This window comes from Leopardus geoffroyi, chromosome B2 (genome assembly GCF_018350155.1).
Source record: "Leopardus geoffroyi isolate Oge1 chromosome B2, O.geoffroyi_Oge1_pat1.0, whole genome shotgun sequence".
Lineage (NCBI taxonomy): Eukaryota > Metazoa > Chordata > Mammalia > Carnivora > Felidae > Leopardus > Leopardus geoffroyi.
Genome location: NC_059332.1, coordinates 109,406,189 through 109,427,516, shown reverse-complemented (window position 1 = coordinate 109,427,516; position 21,328 = coordinate 109,406,189). Strand labels below are relative to the sequence as shown.

The following is a 21,328-nucleotide window of genomic DNA, read 5'->3' as shown; positions in this document are numbered from 1 at the left end:
GCAAAAGATCACATGGAAATATGGAGGAAGAGGATGTTAGTTAGAATATACTAAACAGTTATCACAAACAGACACCAAAATGCAGTGGCTCAAAGAAAGCAATTTTTTTTTCCCTCTTATATAACAGTTCAGAAGTACATGAATGCAGCAAAGGTAGGTGGATTTTCTGAATGACTTTATCCAGGGACCCCAGTTTCTTTCTATTCTATTGTTCCATCATATCTGGGATAGGAGCTAGTCAACTTTTTCTGTAAAAGGCTGTATAATAAATATTTTAGGCTTTGCAAGCTGTTGTAGTAATAATACAACAGTAGACACTATGTAAATAAGAGTGTGTGTATGTTCTAATAAAACTTTACAAAAACAAGTGGTAGGTTAGTTTAGGTCCAGAATATGTATTTTACCAATCTCTGTTCTTGAATATTGCCTTCATCTGCATAGTTGGAGCAGCCACACTAACTCCACAACAGGATTTCAGCCTGGGCAAGAGAAGGGAGGGTAGAAAGCAAGATTCTTTATTTACTCACTTTCTACTGGCTAAAATATGGTCATGTGCCCAACTTACCTATAACAGAGACTGGGAAGTTTAATACCTAACTGATGACCATGTGCCCACAGTGAAAACTTGAGGGAGGAGTTTTAAACTAATAGTACGTAGAAGAAGGGGAGGACGGATACTAGAGACAAACCCTTGAATAAGGGGTTATGCAGCATGGCTGGACAGTAGTCATGGAAAAACTAAAAAAAGTACGTTAGTCACTTATGAGCTCAGTTTTTGTTAAATCAATTTTAACTCCATAAAACTTTAAGATATCAGTGCTAGAAAATACCTTGGAAATTATTTGTTCTAAGGTCCTTAATTTACAGGCCCAGAGAGGCAAATTCAGTGATTTGCTTAGAGAGGTACAGTTGTTTGATATTGGAGGCCAGTGTAGAGCCTGTCTTTCTCTCACTTCCCTTTTAGGACCACTTTTTGGTATATGTTGCCCTGTAAGAATTCATATATATTTTTTTCTAGGTTTTTTTTTTTTTTTTTTTTTTTTCTAGTTACTTGTGTTATTGACTCCCTGCTAATCTATTATAGATTCCTTAGGGTAGGATTTGTGTAGTATATACATGTCTGACCTTCAGCCCTAATGCTCTCCATGTGTATTGTTCCTTGCTTGCCTGCCTTTCTGGTCTGACAGAAAATGAGAACCATATAGTTTCTGTTTGATTTGGTGTTTTAAAAACCATGCCTTTTCGGGTGCCTGGGTGGCTCACTTGATTAAGAGCCCAACTCTTGATTTCAGCCCAGGTCATGATCTCGTGGTTTGTGAGTTCGAGTCTTGATTCAGCCACTGAGCTGACAGTAAAGAGCCTGCTTGGGATTCTCTCTCTCTCTCTCTCTCTCACTCTGCTCCACTCTCATTCCCGAACATGCTCGCTCTCTCTCTCTCTCTCTCTCTCTCTCTCTCTCTTTCTCTTTCTCTGTCTCAAAATAAATAAACTTTAAAAAACAAAACCAAAAACAACCCCCCCCCCCAAAGAAATGGCTTTTTGCTAAAAAGGTCGTGAGGCTCAAAGTTGGCCAGGTGAATGGAAACTTTAAATGGAAGCCAAATGGATACCAAAGACATTAAGGAGGAACTCTGGGTTCTTGAGAAGGGGGCAGCATGACAAAATGTCTAACTCTCAAAGTACAATTTAATATAGAGTAGTAACTGGGATGATATAAAGGCATTAGGGAGGCACTCTGGGTTCTTGAGTAGTGGGTAGCATGACAAAATGCCTAACTCTTACTCAAAGTGCAATTTAATACAGAGCAGTCACTGAGATGAAAGATGGTTTAGGGTTTCCTTCTCATGTGTAAGCTCAGCTACTTGGATATTCCACATTTTAGTGTTTCAGTCTTTGGCATATGATTGACAATTTGAAGGTCTGTTTTTTTTCTTTACCCCCAGCATGAAATGTGACACAAAAGAAGACTTTAGGGCTATGAAGGGCAGCATGGACAAATAGTTTTCTGGTTTTCCTTTAAAAAATTTTTTTTTAAGTTTTATTTAAGTAATCTCTACACCAATGTGGGGCCCATCCCCAAGATTAAGAGTTGGATGCTCTTCTGACTGGGCCAGCCAGGTACCCCTTCTAGTTTCTCCGTAATTCATACTTGTTGTAGCTCTGTTCTTTGGCTTTTAATTCTTAGGGTAACTAGTGTATTAGGTAATATTAAAAATTGCCTTCTGAAGCTAGATGGCAATGATTTTTTTTTATTGTAATAAAAATTTTATGGAATTTTTATACATAGTAAAATCTTTTAAATTTGGATCCCACAAATTTATTTTTGGTAATGCTCTGGACATATGACATTTGCTTTGTTAATTCTAGTCTCTGGGCTTGGTTGTATGTGATGTGTCTAGGAGCTGTTGGCAATCTGGCTTCTCTCCGTGCTGGGCCTTACTTCCTATTGCAGTTTGAAGGCAGATATGGAAGCTTAGAATGTGGCTCATCTTTCCAGTATTACAAAAACTGTATTACATACTTGAGCTTATGTTACCTATTATATTTTAAAGCATTAAATAGGATTTATTTTTAAATAGTTAAACTCTTTTTTTTTTTTTTAATTTTTTTTTTTTTTCAACATTTATTTATTTTTGGGACAGAGAGAGACAGAGCATGAACGGGGGAGGGGCAGAGAGAGAGGGAGACACAGAATCGGAAACAGGCTCCAGGCTCTGAGCCATCAGCCCAGAGCCTGACGCGGGGCTCGAACCCACGGACCGCGAGATCGTGACCTGGCTGAAGTCGGACACTTAACCGACTGCGCCACCCAGGTGCCCCTAAATAGTTAAACTCTTTATGACATTGGACAGGACCTCTTTCTCTTTGTGACAACTGATTATATTATCTAAACAAATCTGTTATTGAACAAAGCAACAGTGTATGCCTATCAATAAATTAATAAAGTTCAAAGCACTAAGATATATTAAGTAAAAGCCATTCAGATCAAGATTTCCTAATTCTTGATTTGCAGAAAAAGCAAACACTAGAGTCATCTTCATTTTTGGATAATATAATTTCTAATAATCTATTTCTGTTAGTACTATAAAACTTATTCTAAAAGGAGTATTAAAATATTTTATTAGAGAATGAAAGAATTTTCATATTAAAAGCAAAGTTTTATATGGGACTATTAGGAAATTATTTTTTTATCTCTGGGTAAGTCATTTAATTTTCTTGTGTTTTAGTTTATCCATGTGTAAAAATTAAAACAATAATAATTACCTCATAAAGATGTTAAATATCTTAATGAATGTTTGTCTTCTGCTTTGTGAACCATAGATGAAAGATTTTCAGTTGTGCAAAGTGTTATTTTCTTCCTTCCTTCCTTCCTTCCTTCCTTCCTTCCTTCCTTTCTTTTTTTCCTTCCTTCCTTCCTTCCTTCCTTCCTTCCTTCCTTCCTTCCTTCCTTCTTTCCTTCTTCTCTTTTCTTTCTTGTGTATGTGTGTGTGTGTGAGAGATTCTTCAGAAATTACCTAGGACTAATGATTAGTCAACAGTACTTTTATTAACAGCATTTTTACTGTAATAATTACAGATTATTTTCTTAAACATTTTGATATTTATTTATTTTTATTTGAGAGAGAGCACAAATGGGAGAGAGAGAGGGAGGGAGGGAGGGAGGGAGAGAGAGAGAGAGAGAGAGAGAGAATATTAAGCAGGCTCCATGCTTAGTGCAGAGCCCTACGCAGGGCTCAGTCCTACGACCCTGGGATCATGATCTGAGCTGAAAACCAAGAGTCAGACAGTCAACCAACTGAGCCACCCAGGTTCCCCGATATTTATTTTTTAAATAGAGTTTTACAGAATAAAGAATTCATTTGTAGGGTCTATCATCGGTTCCTCATATATGTAAGAACTACTCACCATGTAAAATTTGCAGGGTTAATTGATGTGGTTTTTATTCATTACCTCTTAGAACTTTTTCTTATTTTGACTTCTTGGAGTATTGAATGAGGCTTCTTAATAGTGTTCATAGTCCATCCTGTGTTTGTTTTTCTTTGGCTTTTTCAAAACAGCCAAAACTTAAACAGTGGCTACTATTTAAGTATATAGTTCATTTGATATTTAGGGTCTGGCTCTCTAGCTTTTTTGTTTGTTTTTGATGTTTAAATCTTAAGAATTATTCTTGGGGTGCCTGGCTGGCTCAGTTGGTAGAGCATGTGATTCTAGTTCTTGGTTGTGAGTTTTAGCCCCATGTTGGTGGAGAGATTACTTAACATTTTTAAAAAGAATAAAAAGAATTATTCTTATTTTTTTCTCTGGACAGTTTGCTGATACTTCTTGCAGAAGAATTCATGTTGGTATTTTCAAACAGGTCTGGAGGAAACATATCTAAAATGAAACTTAAAGATTTTCTGTGGATTTTACTTACTTACCCTTAATCTTACCTTATACATCATAGAGATTTTACTTTTATATGTCTTCATTAAATTACCATATTGTAATTTTTAAGGGGACAGGACTTCTCTCGTTTACATGGCTATACCTAACTGCAAAGGAGTCTGGGGACTGTAGTTTAGACTTGTGTCCAGCTATAATCCACTTACTGTGGAAGAAGAGAGCAGCTTTTGATGGATAGGTCTTGATTGCTCCCAGGGCATTGTTATGTTTCCCTATTTCTTGCTGCTGAGAATGTGTAGAGGAGAAAGCTGGAGCCTCTTCTCTGTTATCCTATAGCTACTTTGCCAATTAGTCTAATGAGTGTCTTAGGATTCTTTCTTGCTCTTTGTATCCTCTTACCTCAAACTTGGATCTTCCCTGGACTCTTTCTTACCTCTGTAACAGTTCTCTTCTGTACATGTTTTCTTCCTATATTGTTTCTAATTATTACCATCTAATTTAATATTTTTGTGTTTTCTCACAGTTTCTGGTGCTTTGAAAATCTATACATCTATAACTATGTATTATATTAAATTTGCTTCTAGTTATATATTACATAAATTATGTTGCTAAATCATTAAATGTATGAGAATATATTTTAAGTTATGTATAGAATTATGTATGTTTAATAATATGTAATTTGTATCATATAATTTAAAATAGATCGTAAAACTCCTTTAAACTTTAAAATCTTAGTCTTCTATCCAAATCCCCCAGCATGGTTTTATCCTTTAATATGAGAATAACTCACCTATTCTTCCTTTGATTTGTGGAGTTACAATGACCCATATACCAGAAATATAAAGAAAGAGGAAGTTTCTGTGCCTATTTTCCTCAAGTATTTTCATTATTAAATGATAAATGATAAATATATGTATCATACTTTATATTTACAAAGAACTTTCAGATACATACTCTTATGTTTTGCTACAGCTAAGTGAAATAGGTCAGCTAGATTGTATTCTTTTTGTCACATTTTATAACTGAGGAAAATGAAACTTACCTGGGATGACAAATCTGGTATGTAAAGTCATCAGGATTGTAATCCAGGTTTTCTGATTCCAAATTTAGTATTGTATTCACTATGTTTACTTAAATATTTATGGCTTTTTTTAAATGTAGAAATTTCAGTGGTCCAGGTCACATATTCCTCATTTGTAAAATAAAGGGTTAGATTAGAATTTTTTTTTTATAGTTTCATCTAGCTCTAAAATTCTATTTCTAGGGTTTTGGGCATCTCAATCTAATATTAATGTGGATGCTTGAGAGTTTGCACTTAATAAGTAGAGAAATTTATTTATAAGTTCTTTCTGAGATTTTCAGACCCATGGAGCTAAAAGGGATTTAGAAGCCATCCATTTCAAACTCTTACCTATTTCAGGAATCCCTTTTTTAACATTACTGACAGTGGGTTTTTTAGTCTCTGTTTTGAAGGACCCACTGATAGCTTAACTCTTATTTAGGTCTCAATGGTGGCTATAGGTGCCTATAGATATAAAGTATAGGCAGGGAAAAGGGAAGGAAAGAAAATAGAGGAAGGGAGGAAAATAGAGAAAGAGGTAGAAATAAAACAAAGAATAAAAGTGACATGTAAAATAGACTGTTTTGATAGTATGATAATAACAGTTGACTGTTGCTAATTACTGGTATCCGTACCATCGGAACATCTTGCCTTAGATTCTGTTAATTTTACTACCTTGGTCCATGTAATCAGATGAAGAAACCTGGGGAATAACACATGTTTTATATTTCCTATTAATTTTTATTTCTGTTGTATGAATTGTGCCATTTGTTCCTTAAGAAAAACTGACTTGCATTTTTTTTCTTTAAAATTGTGCTTTTAAAGGGACTTTACAGAAAAAATAATAAGATAGTTTAATTGAGCTGAGCGTTTTAATTTGTGCTAATAGTCTTTTTCTTACCAAGACTGCTTTGAATTTAAAGATACAAAGACATGATGCATTCCCTGAAGAACATCATGATGGTAGTGGTGGAATCTATGATTAACAAGTTTGAAGAAGATGAGGTACGGAGTCAAGAGAGTCAGAAAAAAATCCAGAAGGAGAAGAGCAACAGTTACTGCACAGACAATTGCTCTGATAGTGATTCATCTTTCAATCAGGTGTGTTGTTTTGTTTTGCATTTATGTCTTGAAATGATTATTTATTTATTTATTTATTTATTTATTTAATGTTTATTTTTGAGAGAGACAGAGACAGAATGCGAGTGGGTTAGGGACAGAGAGAGGGAGACACAGAATCCGAAGTGGGCTCCAGGCTCTGAGCTATCAGCACAGAGCCCGATGCGGGGCTCAGACTCATGAGCTGTGAGATCATGACCTGAGCCGAAGTCGGACGCTCAACCGACTGAGCCACCCAGGTGCCCCTTGAAATGATATTTAATAATCAGTAGCTTCAATACATTTTTTGTTAGCTAGATTTTTTTCTGCTTTCCAGTTTTAAGATTTATCTAATCTTAAATAATTAATCTTAAAAATCTTAAAAATATATTTATCTAACCTTAAAGATTTAGTACATGAAATAACATCTTCTAGAATTATATGTTCAGTGATTGATTACATTATATCTAAGACAAATCTTAATGAGGTATGGAAATAAACTAATTGATTTTGGATTAAAAAAATAACACTTGAAAGATCTGCTTAAGGTTTAAACAAAACATCTTATTCCCAATTGATTTTTATTAATCAAAGTTTAACTAAATTATAGATAAGATATAGAGATAAAACATTTCCCTTATCTTCTGAGATGAAAGCTGCTCTAAATTGTTAGTTTTAAAACATGAGCTTCTTTTTGGCATCAAGAGATTTGAGGTTTTACATTTTCTCTTTCCAGGTTATTGGAATCCTTGTCACTTGGCTAGAGCAAAGCTAGCAGAAAGGCCACTGGTTAGACTAGACCTAATAGAAGACAAAGGAAACTAGTTAGAATAAAGCCTTATGCATGTACCATGAACTTCCCCACAAAAACTTTCAGGCCAGATAGAGTCGGTATGACCTTTCTGTGAATCCTACCTGATATTTCTAATGAAACATTTTCACCTAATTAGTGCTAATGTTGGGATATAGCTATAACAGATCCTAATAACTATATGCCAAAAAGGGATTTGGGGAGTTGGGGTGAGATGTGAAAAAGTATGTATATTGGTCACAGTTGAGACTGCACTTATGAAGGAAAAATGTTTGGAAGTAGTTAAGGCAGAACTTAAAAGTTGCTCTGCTAAGGAGAGATTGTGCTAAGTTTTGACTTTTACAAGTCAAGTTTGTTTTCTTTATTTTTAAAGATTTTTAATTAATTAATTAGTTTTTTAAGTTTATTTACTTATTTTTGAGACAGAGAGAGCACAAGTTGGGGAGAGGCAGAGAGAGAGAGGGGACACAGAATTTGAAGCAGGCCCCAGGCTCTGACCTATCAGCACACCACAGCCTGATGCACAAGGCTCAAACCCACGAACTGTGAGATCATTACCTGAGCCAATGTCGGACGTTTAATGGACTGAGCCACCCAGGTGCCCCTCAAGTTTGCTTTCTTGATATGATGGAGGAAATGGCAAAGATTATGAATTTTCTTCACATTGTAGCCCTTAATATTTCCTTGTTGACGGACTCTTTGGAAGAAACTGGGTTATAGGGATTTTAGTTTTGTTTTATTTCAGTAGGTTTATGGAACTGCTTCTTCAGATCAAGGACTTTCTGGAATTAAAAAGCATAGGAAAACCCAACTTTAGGACTCTGGGGGCTCACAGGATCATACTTTCTTACTGATTTGATGAACCATCTGTTTACATTGGAATTGAACAATGAAAGAAAAATAAAATGGAATATCTTTAATTTGTTCTAAGAAGTCCAGGTGTTCAGACTAAATTATTTCCAGTCCTAGAATCGTAGGTTTTTGAAGAAATTCAAAGCTTTGGTAGAAATGGGGTCATACTTTCTAAAGATGTTCTTGTTTTTTATTTTGTTCAGGTTTTATTCTTGGGGACAAATCAGACTTTAAGTTTAAATGGCTTCTTTTGGGATGTCCACAGGGTATAACTGCATTTTCAAGTGTTTGCCCCATGAGTATGACTTTATTTCAGAAAGCTCTAATCGAGTTGAAAGTGAACTGTGTCCACCAACAAGGCATGGGATCCCTGGACTTTTGGAAAAAAGATATGAATGCCACAACTACCCTGACAGCTCTTTTAGTTTGGCAGAACTCTAGGAGATGTGTGGGTATGCTTTTGCTTAGTGAAAGGAGACTCTCTTACGTGTAAATTACTAAAGAGAGGCTGAATTAATATGTTCAGGGTTGAAAAGGTGTCCGAAGATATATCAGTCATTCATTCCAATAAATACTGATGTTGGCAATAATGCTTTCCAAATTGATAAATTATTTGCTCTGGACTTAGAAAAATCTGAATTGTTCTGTGAATAACATTGAGTAAACAATTCTGATGCTGCTGTTGTTTTTTTTGTTTGTTTTTTCATTTGATAATTTCATTTTATTTTTTTTTTAACTTACATCCAAATTAGTTAGCGTATAGTGCAACAATGATTTCAGGAGTAGATTCCTTAGTGCCCCTTACCCATTTAGCCCATCCCCCCTCCCACATCCCCTCCAGTAACCCTCAGTTTGTTCTCCATATTTATAAGTCTCTTCTGTTTTGTCCCCCTCCCTGTTTTTATATTATTTTTGTTTCCCTTGCCTTATGGTCATCTGTTTTGTCTCTTAAAGTTTTCATGTGAGTGAAGTCATATGATATTTGTCTTTCTCTGACTAATTTCACTTAGCATAATACCCTCCAGTTCCATCCACTTAGTTGCAAATGTCAAGATTTCATTCTTTTTGATTGCCGAGTAATACTCCATTGTAGATATATATATATATGTGTGTGTGTGTGTGTGTGTGTGTGTGTGTGTATATATATATATATATATATATATATATATATATACTACATCTTTTTATCCATTCACCCATTGATGGACATTTGGGCTCTTTCCATACTTTGGCTATTGTTGATAGTGCTGCTATAAACATGGGGATGCATGTGTCCCTTTGAAACAGCACACCTGTATCCCTCGGATAGATGCCTAGTAGTGCAATTGCTGGGTCGTAGGGTAGTTCTATTTTTAGTTTTTTGAGGAACCTCCATACTGTTTTCCAGAGTGGCTGCACCAGCTTGCATTCCCTGCTGTTTTGATACTAGTAGAAAATTTCTAGTTTGCGGACAGAGTAGGCTTTATTTCATTGTTATTATTTTAAAAATTGCAGCCTGGTTATATATGGATTTCTGACCTATTATTGAAAATCTTTGGACATGGTTGGCCTTGGACACTATTAATGTATGTTTGAGAATATTAAAAAATAGAGAGATTGGTTTTTATTATAATTTTGAACAGAGCACTGAAAAGATTTGGTATTGTGATTAAACCTTGAAAAAAGTAAGGTAATGAAAACCTTGAAAGAACCAAGGTAATGTTGGAAAGATAGAAATAATAATACTAGCTGTCTGTTATTGAGATTTCTGCCATATATTGGTCCCTGTACTTTACTTTGTCTTTACTATAGGTGTTACTAGTCAACTTTACAGGAAAAAAAGGCAAGGTTATAGATAAGTAATTTGCCCAAACTCATATTGCTAGTTAGGAGTGAACTGTGAATTTAAGCCTGGTTTCTCACCCTCTAAAGTCTTTGTTCCATGCTTATACTACCTGGAGACTGCTTGAGTTCAAATCTTGGTTCCACCACTTACTAGCTGTGTGACCCTGAATGTCTTAACTTCCCTGTGCCATAGTGTTTCTCATTTGTAAAATGGGAACGATAATACCACTTAACCTCATATGGTTGTTGAGACTGTTAACAGAGTTAATGTGTATCAAGTCCTTAGAACTGTTGCTGCTGCTCTATATATGTTAGCTTTCATGTCTTAAAGGATGTGCTGAAGTGGATGCCATTCAGAGACATACTAAAATAGACAGTGTCTCAGCTGTGGTCCTGTATGGTTTCTAACTGAGCTTTTCTGGGTCATTTTCTACAGCTGGGAAGGAAGAGGATTACCTCTAATATACATTAAGCTTTTAAAAGTCATGTCCTTTTCTATTGCAGTTGTTTTGTTTTCTTCTTTCTTAACCATATTCAGTGTGGTACAGCACAGGCATTTTGCTGTTTTATAGTGTGCAAACTATTTAATTATGTTCCAAAGGAACCCCAAGGTGTACACTGTGTGGAGGAGGTGAGTTTAGGATAGCATTAACCTGTTGCCCTTGCATAATGTGAACCTATTTAAGGCATTCACTGTTTATTTGCTTTCAAGACAGGCTGTGTTTGAAACCCATCCTTGGTATCTATGGTAGGCAGTTTAAAGGACCCCTTGAAGATATCCATGTCTGAATCCCCCAAACCTGTGAATATATTAGCTTACATGGCCCAAGGGTCTTTGTTAATGTGATTAAATTAAGGATCTTCAGCTGGGAAGACTATCCTCATCAAGGAGAGTCAAATATAATCAATCACAGCCATCTGTATAGGAGAGCCTCAGGAGGGTCAGAGTCAGGGAAGGTACTGTGTGGTTTGAAATAGACGCTGGAGTGAGGCGGTTGTTGGCTTTGAGGATAGAAGGAAGCCTATGAGCTAAGGAAAACTCTTAGGCAGTTTTCCTTACTTAAGCAGGTAATCTTTAGAGGCTGGAAAAGGTAAGGAAATGAATTCTGCCCCAGAGCCTCCAGAAGCAACACAACCCTGCTGATGTGTTTTAGATTTGTGACCTCCAGAACTGTAAGATAATAAATGCATTGTTCTTTTGAGTCCCTAAGATTATGGTAATTTTTAAAGCGGCAATAGGAAACTACTGTATTAGGGCCTCTATCCCTGCTAGTTCACCTGTCTTCACCTCTCACACAAAGGCCAGGGCTGGTCTTCCCTGTTTTTTAATTCATAGAAAAGGAGATACTATTCCTTCAACTTTGTGCTTGAACCACCTCCTGGGAACAGTCTGAACTCCATCTTGTGCTAGGCTTTGAATTTTTCCAGTAAGATTTTTTGTGTAGCTTTTTCCCTTTACTGGGTGGATGGTCTCTCTTCTGTCTTTGAGAGTATTTGCTTTCAAGGACCCTAATGTATGTTTTATCCGGACTTCTCAAACCTTAGAGTATTTTGAGTTCAACCCATTTTCTGGCCTCTCCTAAAGTCTTCAAAGCTTTTACAGTGCTCTTTTGGTGAGGAATTCTGCTTTTGAGGATTTCATGCTACGGAGTCTTGTAAGACTCCTCTTTTTCGGCAACATCAGCCAGAGAACAGGAGGAAATACACAGCCCAAACTGCACTTCACAAGTTCTCCCATCTCTAGTTACCCTCCATTCATAAGATTTTGATTATTCTTGTTTCATAAGCAGAAAAAGATAGGAGCCTAAAGTCTTAAAAGCAGAAATGAAAGGGAAAGGTAGCTGAAACTAGAGAACAGGAAGATGGTAGCATTGATAATGCAGCTGCTTCATTTTAGGCTGGAGGCAGATGGATTGCTGGGGAGGTTTGGGTAGGTGCAGGTGTGACCCTGCTTGCTTGCCTAACAGTCATCTCTTGAGACAGTCTGACACCAGAAAAACTAATTTCTTTGATTAGCAGTGCTAAGTATCTTCTTGATGAATATCTAAAGTTTCTTTATACTTTAAAATATTAATAGATTTTTGTTATTACCTCTCAATGGCAGCACTTTTAAAGTGAAAGCTGTTTTTGTTAAACCATAAGACATAGGAAATTAAGGAACATTTTTCATTTGAAAATGTTTTTAAAGCATTGCTTTTGTTTTGAATTAGTAACTTTGTTCCATATTTAAGGCATAATGAAAGGCAGGCTCATAATTTAAAAAGTTTTAGAAGCACTAAAATTTGAAAAAGCTATTCTACAGGAAACTAAGTCATTCTGAATCTTGGAGACAAACCAGTCTGAAATAAAGTTTTGCTCTGCCATCGATGAATTGTGGACCTTGGTTTCTTCTCTCGGTGCCTCGGTTTTCTTATCTGTTACAGTGGAGATAGTAATAGAACCTACCTTATAGGTTGCTTTATGGACTTAATGTATGTAAAGCATTTTCAACACAACCTGGCATAAGAACTAAATGTTTGCTGTTGTCCTATTTATCATCATTGGGTGATTTTTAAAAGTAAAAATAGAGAAATTGTGCATTTAGACATATTAAAGCCTGAAATATCATTAGGTTTGATAGTTATATATTTCTTATTTCCAATAGTTATGTTGTTCAGACCACAGTAATGTTGTCTGTCTTTGCTTGTATTTTAATGGTTTATACAGTTTACAAGCCAAACATTTGGAGACTTCCAGGGTACATTAATTTTGAGGGTAGTTTGATTTTATTTAAGTGTAGTCATTGAATAATGTGAATATTCTTTAGTATATGTTGTAATTAATTATGATAACTGTTACCAAAAAAATTACAGAATGATTAATTTTTGCAATCTTTAGTAAATTTCAATTGAAAGAAATCTATCCCAATCTTATTTTAGCATATAAATACCTTTAATTAGGATCTATATGATTATACAGAGGACCAAGCCTTAGATTATCAATCTTATTTCTTGCTCTTTCTCCTTAGAATGTGCTAGAAATGATTTGTGTAGCTTATGCTTTAACGTATGTAAATATGTTAGGGAAGAAACTTCCTATAGGAAGTACCTGTATTGATATTGCCAACAGATATATTGCTCTACAAATCAAGTGGGCCGATACTAGTCACCCCAGGAATTTTCAATCTAAGAAATATCTGGAACAGCTGAAAAATCGTAACAAATTGGTATTAAATGGGACACACTATCTAATTTGCTCTAGTTAACAAAGTTATTAGTTGGTTGCTATCACAATTGATGTTTATTCACTGATGCACAATAACATACAGCTACCTTAAAAAAACAAAAGGGTAACCTTTAAGGCAAATATTAGGCTCATTCTGATGTCCGGTGTAAAAAAAGTTTTCATTGCTTAAATAACATTTTTAAAGAGTAGCATATACTATGTTTTTTTTTCTTTTTTTCCAAAAATTTTTAAATGTTTATTTTTGGGAGAGACAGAGACAGAGTGCAAGCAGGGAAGGACAGAGAGAGAGAGGGAGACACAGATCTGGAGCAGGTTCCAGGCTCTGAGCTGTCAGCACAGAGCCGGACTTGGGGCTTGAACCCACAAACTGCGAGATCATGACCTGAGCTGAAGTTGGACGCTTAACTGACTGAGCCACCTAGGTGCCCCAGTATGTACTATATCTAAGATAATTAACAGAATTCATAATTAAGTGATAAAGGGGTAGTAAATAGATTGATGAGGCAGCTCCAATCAAATAACTATTAAAGGCTATGCTTTTTTTTCTTTTTTAAAAAAGATTTTATTTTTTTGTTTTATTTCTTTTTAAATTTATTTATTTTGAGAAAGAAAGGGGATGGGGGAGAGAATGAGTGGGAGAGGGGCAGAGAGGGGAGAGAAATGATCCTAAGCAGGCTGTTAGTACTGAGCCCGACTTAGGGCTCAAACTCATGAATCATGAGATCATGACCTGTGCTGAATCAAAGAGCCAGATGCTTAACCAGTTAAGCCACCCAGGTGCCCCAAGATTTTATTATTTTTAAGCAATCTCTACACTCAATGCAGGGTTTGAACCCACAACCCCAAGATCGAGAGTTGCACACTCCACCCTTTGAGTCAGCCAGGTGCCCCAAGTCTGTGCTTTTTAAATTTGTATTATTACCTGGGAGAAAAGGCAAGTATGGTAGAATTGAGGGACTTCAGCCCAACAAATATGTATTGAGCATATACTTTGTGTAATATTTTGTAATAGGCACTGCAGAAGTGAAAAGATTAATTATATACACATTATGTCTTCAAGGAGCTTATTTGAGATGAAGAGGATATGTACACAAATAACAGAGTTGTAAGGTAGAAATAATGTGTCTTAGGAAATCTAAAGAAGAATCCTTGTAACTAAGAATATCAGAGCAATAGAGGAAAGTATGTTAGACAAGGGAATGGACAAAAGCTCTCAATCAACAAAGAATGGCATATTGGGGAACCTGTAGTTTATGTGAAGAGTTTGAACAAAGAGTTTGTGAGGAGTAAATGGAAAGGGTAGGTTAAGGCCAAATTATGGAGCAAGGATTAGATCTTAATTATTGCTCCTAGCTATAAAATTCAAGTGCCTGGTACATAATAGGTATCTGAAACATAGTAGATGCCAAATAAATATTTAAGGAATAAATGAATGCATTCAAAGGATAAACTGGATTGTTTTGTAAGTAAAAGGAAATCATTTTAAGTTTCTGAACAGAAAAATGTGTTCGGGAGATTTACTTGAGTTATGTGCAGAAGGGCATGAGTGGGAAAGAAAGCTGAAGAAGGCCTGAATTGAGGAGGCTTTGTAGAAATAAATAGTGACTGATGTGAGAATTACATAGGATCATTAAACTTGGGCAGGAGGGTAGTGCAGAGTGGGTTTTGGGCAGGAGGGTAGTGCAGAGTGGGTATAGAGTCAAAAGTCTACCTATGATTTCAAGCCAAAGTGGCTACAAGACCATGGGGTGTCATAAACCACGCCTGGGATTAGAAAGGAGGTTTAGGTGTGGAGAAGAATATGGAAGTTCACTTTTATTTATTTTTAAAGATTTTGAATTTCAAGTACCAGTAAGGTATCTCAATGGTGTAACAAGTGTTGAAAATGCAGGATTCAAGAAAAGTTGGGGATAACACAGTATGAGTCATCTCTGTCTAATTCCTATGGAAGCCACCTAAAATAGGTGAGACCCTAGGAAACACAGTTTCAGAGGGCCAGGAGAAACCAAAAGGTGAGTCATACAAGAAGGTGCCAAACCACAATGCACTGGGTAGGAACTTGCGGGGGTGGGGGTGGGGTGAATTTCAAGGTGGAAGTGATGGTAACTAGCTGTAATGAAGGCTAGAGGGAATTTTAGGAGGGGGGTGAATTTCAAGGTGGAAGTGATGGTAATTAGCTGCAATGAAGGCTAGAGGGAAGTCTATCATGAGGGCTAAGAAAAGATCTTTTAATTTGGCTAACTCACCACAGAATAATATTGGGGGAAAGAGGAGGTAATTTGAGGGATCATCATGTTGATTAGCCTTAATCATTTTGTTAAATAAAAGGCAAAACCATTTTCAGAGAGTAAGGGTTGCTTGTTTGGAGTATTGCACAGAAGATTAGAAACAAAGGCTTTGTCATGGAGAGCATTTAAGTAAATGAATTTTGTTAAGGTCTATGTAATTACCCTTTTTGACTGCTACTTTGACATAATATTGGTTGCTTCCCCAAATATGAACTCACTGTAGTTGAGAATGTTCAAAAAAATGTCTGGCTCCCCATTTATCAGGGTTGTTGTAGAGCATGCCTCTATATTGAAAAAGAGACTAGATTAGAATGGGAATCTATGGAAATCAATGAAATATATCTTTAGATTTTTTGATCTTGAATAGGTAGTTGGTAGGTAGAGTCAGTTATTTTATATTTTTTCATAGAAAATTTCCTGAGAGGGGCGCCTGGGTGGCGCAGTCGGTTAGGCGTCCGACTTCAGCCAGGTCACGATCTCGCGGTCCGTGAGTTCGAGACCCGCGTCAGGCTCTGGGCTGATGGCTCAGAGCCTGCAGCCTGTTTCCGATTCTGTGTCTCCCTCTCTCTCTGCCCCTCCCCCGTTCATGCTCTGTCTCTCTCTGTCCCAAAAAAAATAAATAAACGTTGAAAAAAAAAAGAAAATTTCCTGAGAGGGGCGCCTGGGAGACTCCATGGTTAAGCATCTGACTTCGGTCACGATCTCACAGTTTGTGGGTTTGAGCCCTGCATCAGGTTCTGTGTGGACAGCTCAGAGCCTGGGGCCTGCTTTGGATTCTGTGTCTCCCACTCTCTCTGCCCCTTCCCTGCTTGTGCTCTGTCTCTCAAAAATAAATAAACATTAAAAATTTATCAAAAAAAATTTCTTGAGAAACAGGAAATTTACTTCGCAGTTAAAAATTTTATAACAAGAAAGCAAAAGACTTTACAATTTTCCCATTTAATTCTTACAGTGATGCTGGGAGGTAGATGTGAAAAATGAGTTTCCAGAGTCATGTAACTCCAGAGTCATATAACTAGTTTAAGCTGGGATTTGACTCCAGAGTCATATAACTAGTTTGAGCTGGGATTTGAAACTTCATCTATCCAATTAAGATTCATGTCCTTGAAACTGTAGTTCTTTTTAGTAAGCTGGACAGCATTTTAGACATAGATAATGATCTGGTAAAAGTCATGATGGAAGTAGAAGAAATAAAGTTTATAAGAGAGGCAAAAGGGCTAGGTAAAGGGGGTGGAAGTTTTTCTAGCAATAGAGTAGAATGAGTGTATATACACATATACTTTACATACATTTTAGACACTTATATGCATGTGTATATATACTGCTGAAAGTACATATATGCATTATGTATCACAAATGCATATTAGCACTTATGTTTATAGATATATATATATACTATTTTAGATATTCTATGTTATCTTTTTTTCATTTCAAGACTGCTACATTCATATACTTATGTTTGTCATTGGTAATTATTCATAAATTTTAGTATTTTAATTGTAATACAAAAATTCAAAGTTAAAGATTTAATATATAGTGCTTTTAAAAAGTAGCATGTATCAGAGTTCTTCACAGTTGAACTATATACTTTTAGAAAGGAAGAAAACTCAGCAAAACCTGAGACTCTTTAAGAAATGAAGTATTGGTCTGTTATTTTTTTATTTTTTATTTTTTTTTTTTATAAAGTGGTTATGTACCCTGTATTGTTAGGGACCATGTAGCATTGTGGGAAGACTCACTTTGGAGTCATTTATGTATTAAACTAATGTATATTGAGGGCCTATGAGGCACTGATTCAGGTATTGGGGATGCTATAGTGAAAAAAGACCAAATTCTAAGCCATAATAGGGCAGACATGAAGAATTCTGGAGGAAGAGTGTTGCCCAGCAGGAGGAATGGCAATAGCAAAGGTTCTTAGGCTAAAGTGAGCATGGATGGCATCTTCCAGAAATGGAGAAAAAAGGCCAGTGAGACTGAAGCCTGACTGGCAGAGGGAAAAATTGTATGACCGTGTATTAAAGAATCAGGGGCCCAGATCATGTAAGTAAATTCCTTATATTCTGAATAATGTGAGAGGTCTTTAGTTGTGAGGTTGAAGTAAGGGAAATTAATGGATTTGATTTATAACTTTGAAAAGCTCCATCTGACTGTTGCTGGAGAATGGATGGTGGTGTGGTGTAGGATGGGATGAGTCAAAGCAAGGAGACTGGTTAGGATGAACTGAAGTGGTCTAGGCTAGAGTCGATGGTGCTTTGGTTTAAGGTTTTAGCAGGGAAGTGGTGTGGGGTAGTTGGAGTTAAGGTTTGTGAAACTTGGGGATTATCTTCTGGAACTTAATAATATTGGATATAGGAAGTGAGAAAGTGAAGAGCCAAGATTGATTCCTATTTTTAACATACATTTTTTTTTTAATTGTATAGAAAGAGCCTGAGCATGAGTTGGGGAGAGGGGCAGAGGGAGACAGAGGGAAAGAGAGAGAATCTTAAGCAGGCTCCACACTAAGTGTAGAGCCCTATGTGGGGCATGATCCCACGGCTCTGGGATCATGACCTGAGCCGAAATCAAGAGTCGGATGCTCAACCCACTGAGCCACCCAGGTGCCCCGACTCCTAGTTTTGATCTAAGTACAAAATCTGGATGGGTGGTAACGTCATTTAGGAGGATGGAGAAGTTTCAGGAAGGAGCAGGTTTGGAATAAAATATTCTGTCTTGGACATGTTAAGTTTGAGATGCCTATTAGACATTCAAGTGGAAATGTTGAAAGGATAATTATATATAACTTTGGAGATGAAGTAACTGATAAAAATTTGAGTCATCATGATGTACTTAACTGGAAGAGAAAGAGTATAGATAGCAAAAATGTGGATGGGAATCTGAGTTCTGATAACTTTGTGACTTGGAAAAGATATTCAACCTTGGTTTTCATATTTCTCCTGTTTCAGTCATTGTGAATTTATATCCTATAGGGCTTGTTACATAAAAGATAATAAATGACAGCTATTATTTTAATGGCAGTTTTATTTTTAGATGATTATTTTAGGTATTAGTCATATTTAAACTGCCTTCATCAAGAAAAAGACCCTTTCCTTTTCCAACATAGCTTATGGTCTATTATAAACTTTTTTCTAGATGGAGACTTTTACCTCGGGAAGTTGTCACCAAAAAGGAGGCCTGGAGAAAGGCTTAAGAAAAGTACAGGAAAGCAAAGGAACCAAAATATTCAAGCAGCATTGTAGCTATGCCTAGGGTACTAGCAGTGCCTTCTTGTTTTATCTTACTGTTTCATTCATTTCACATTTCTGGGCACAAAACATCTTGGCTTTACATCTTTTGAATCTTATGTTCTACACATTGAAGTTGCTCAGCAAATAATAATTTTCAGATATGTGTAGTACACTGTTCTCCTGAGACATTCAGTTCCCATTTAAATGTCTTGGGAAACAAATTCCAAGTTTTCTGCCAAGTCAGAATGGATCACCCCCTTTTCTTGCTCAGAATGCATTTTGTGCTTGGAGTTATATTAAAAAATAATTTATAGCAGTACTTCTAAAAGTCTACTAAATGAATGTTTTGTCAATTGTGTTACAGAGTTACAAATTTTGTCAAGGAAAATTACAATTGATTTTAGACCAGTTGGAGCCTGGGCAACCTAAAGAGGTAAGTTTAAAGGGTAGCTATCAAGTTTAGTCAGATATATAATATATATAATATATTCAGTCTCAGCTAGACTGTGTCTCTTGAGGATAGGTGTTTATTATCATGATGCTCCTAGACTGATAACCCTGCTAGACTTTCCAGTCTTGAAATAAGAGGTCACAGAGTAAGGGAGGCTCTCAGAGAATTTTCATGGTTTGTAGGAGGAAATTTTTACATCTAGTTTCAGTTTTGAAGGGATAAAGTTATAAGTGGTTGTCCCCCAAATTGTTCTTTCACTGTTGCTTTGTGTGTAATATTTTAGTAATTTCTTTGAGGAAAACTATCTTCATTTAATGTTCCTTCTACTTCTAGAAAATGTGAGCAACTTTCACACGTGTTCATTGATTAGAAAAAGGATTTTAATGTTTAGTTTTTGAGAGAGAGAGGGAGACTGAAAGTGGGGGAGGGGCAGGGAGAGGGAGAGACAGAATTGGAAGCAAGCTCTAGGCTCTGAGCTGTCAGCACAGAGCCCTACATGGGGCTCAAACCCACGGACCGTGGGATCATGACCTGAGCCGAAGTCGGACACTCAACCAACTGAGCCACCCAGGCGCCCCGAAAAAGGGATTTTAAAGAAGCAGTTCTATTGAATTGTGCCTGTTTATATTTTAAGACTATATAAATTACTATTTATTAAGTATTATTTTGTTAAGTCAGTATGAAATAGAAAATAGTCAACTTTTCATATTAAACTAAATGAATAGTTAGGATTTACTCCCACTGATGTTTTTTTTTTAATCACATAATAATTTTTAGCATTTCACCTTCTGTTTTATTTTCTAGATTCCTAGTAAATGTTTCAAAAGATATTAGAAATGAGTCTTGACTTTTCTATAACATCTTATTGTCTTCAGTTTAAGTGGATTACTTGGAAATTTATACTTGTTCAGAAACATTTATTATGCTTCTGCTAGTAGTAAGTTCTTTAAAAAAATTTATTTTAAATGTTTGTGTATTTTTGACAGAGAGAGAGACAGAACATGAGCAGGGGAGGGGCAGAGTGAGAGGGAGACACAGAATCCAAAGCAGGCTCCAGGCTCTGAGCTGTCAGCACAGAGCCCGACGCAGGGCTCGAACTCACAGACCATGAGATCATGACCTGAGCCGAAGTCGGATGCTCAACCGACTGAGTCACCCAGGTGCCCCTAGTAGTAAGTTCTTAATGGGATTTTGTCCTAAAAATTAACTGAAAAGGAGAAATTAAAGTTTCTGAAATCATTCCTAAGTCCCCCAGTCCCTATTACAAATACAGTTGTATTTAGGAGTTCTTTCATATGAATATATAGACACTTTTAAGTGCGTGTATATTCTGTCTTTTTCACGTAAAACTTGATACCCTGATTTAAAGGGTCTGGTTTCCTAAGCTTGGCCCCTACTGCTCCCTCATGCCCCTCCCTCTTCCCCTTTTTTAAACCACTAGATTTCACTTATTTCAGCAGGGGAAAGAACCAGATTTTGAGGAATGGGTTGGAATCAGTGAGTTATTATTCACTAATTGGAGAGTGGTGGGGCAGAAGCCATGTTCCATTTCTGATTGGAGAAGGGCTATTTTCCACTGTTGTCCTTTGGGTCATACTGTTTTGAAGGAACTCTGATTCATTTTTGAGAAGAATGATTAAGAAGTAAGCTTTTTGTGACAATACAGAAATTCAGTTTTGCATCACATTGCTTTCTATCTCAGTGGTTTGAAGGTCGGAAAATGTGGTATAGCATCAAAAACTAGTCCAAATTGTTTTGTGAGAATTGTTCCTATATTCTGGAGTGGGGATGCTTCACTAGGGGCATATTAGGCTATTTTTAAATTAAGGCCCCCAAATTATAGGACCACCTATGGGTGTCTACTTTAGTAAGGGAAGTCTGTGGAACAAGGCCATTGGAAAACCTTGCCCTGATGATTCAGATTCGGCCACCATTCTTCATTCACTTAGATATAGGACCTAGAATCTCACACAGTTATGTTTTAATTTTTGCTTTATGTAAGATTAACAACCTATGTTTTTTCTGTTTAACACTTAGTTTAAAAAAATCAGTTCTCAAAATTGTTTTGTAAAAGAACCTTTGATTTTCAGTAGTTGGCTCTTTAAAACAATT

At 36.3% G+C, this 21,328-nt stretch overlaps 1 protein-coding gene across 4 annotated transcripts in view; it reads left to right on the top strand.

Annotated features, from left to right (window-relative positions):
• Positions 1 to 21,328, top strand: part of TBC1D32 (TBC1 domain family member 32) — a 201,480-nt gene that overhangs the window by 12,886 nt on the left and 167,266 nt on the right. For all 4 annotated transcript variants that reach the window (XM_045499429.1, XM_045499431.1, XM_045499432.1 and 1 more), the window contains exons 4-5: positions 6,367 to 6,544; positions 19,130 to 19,198. In XM_045499429.1, coding sequence (XP_045355385.1) covers positions 6,367 to 6,544; positions 19,130 to 19,198 — 247 coding nt within the window. The remainder of the gene's footprint in view (positions 1 to 6,366; positions 6,545 to 19,129; positions 19,199 to 21,328) is intronic.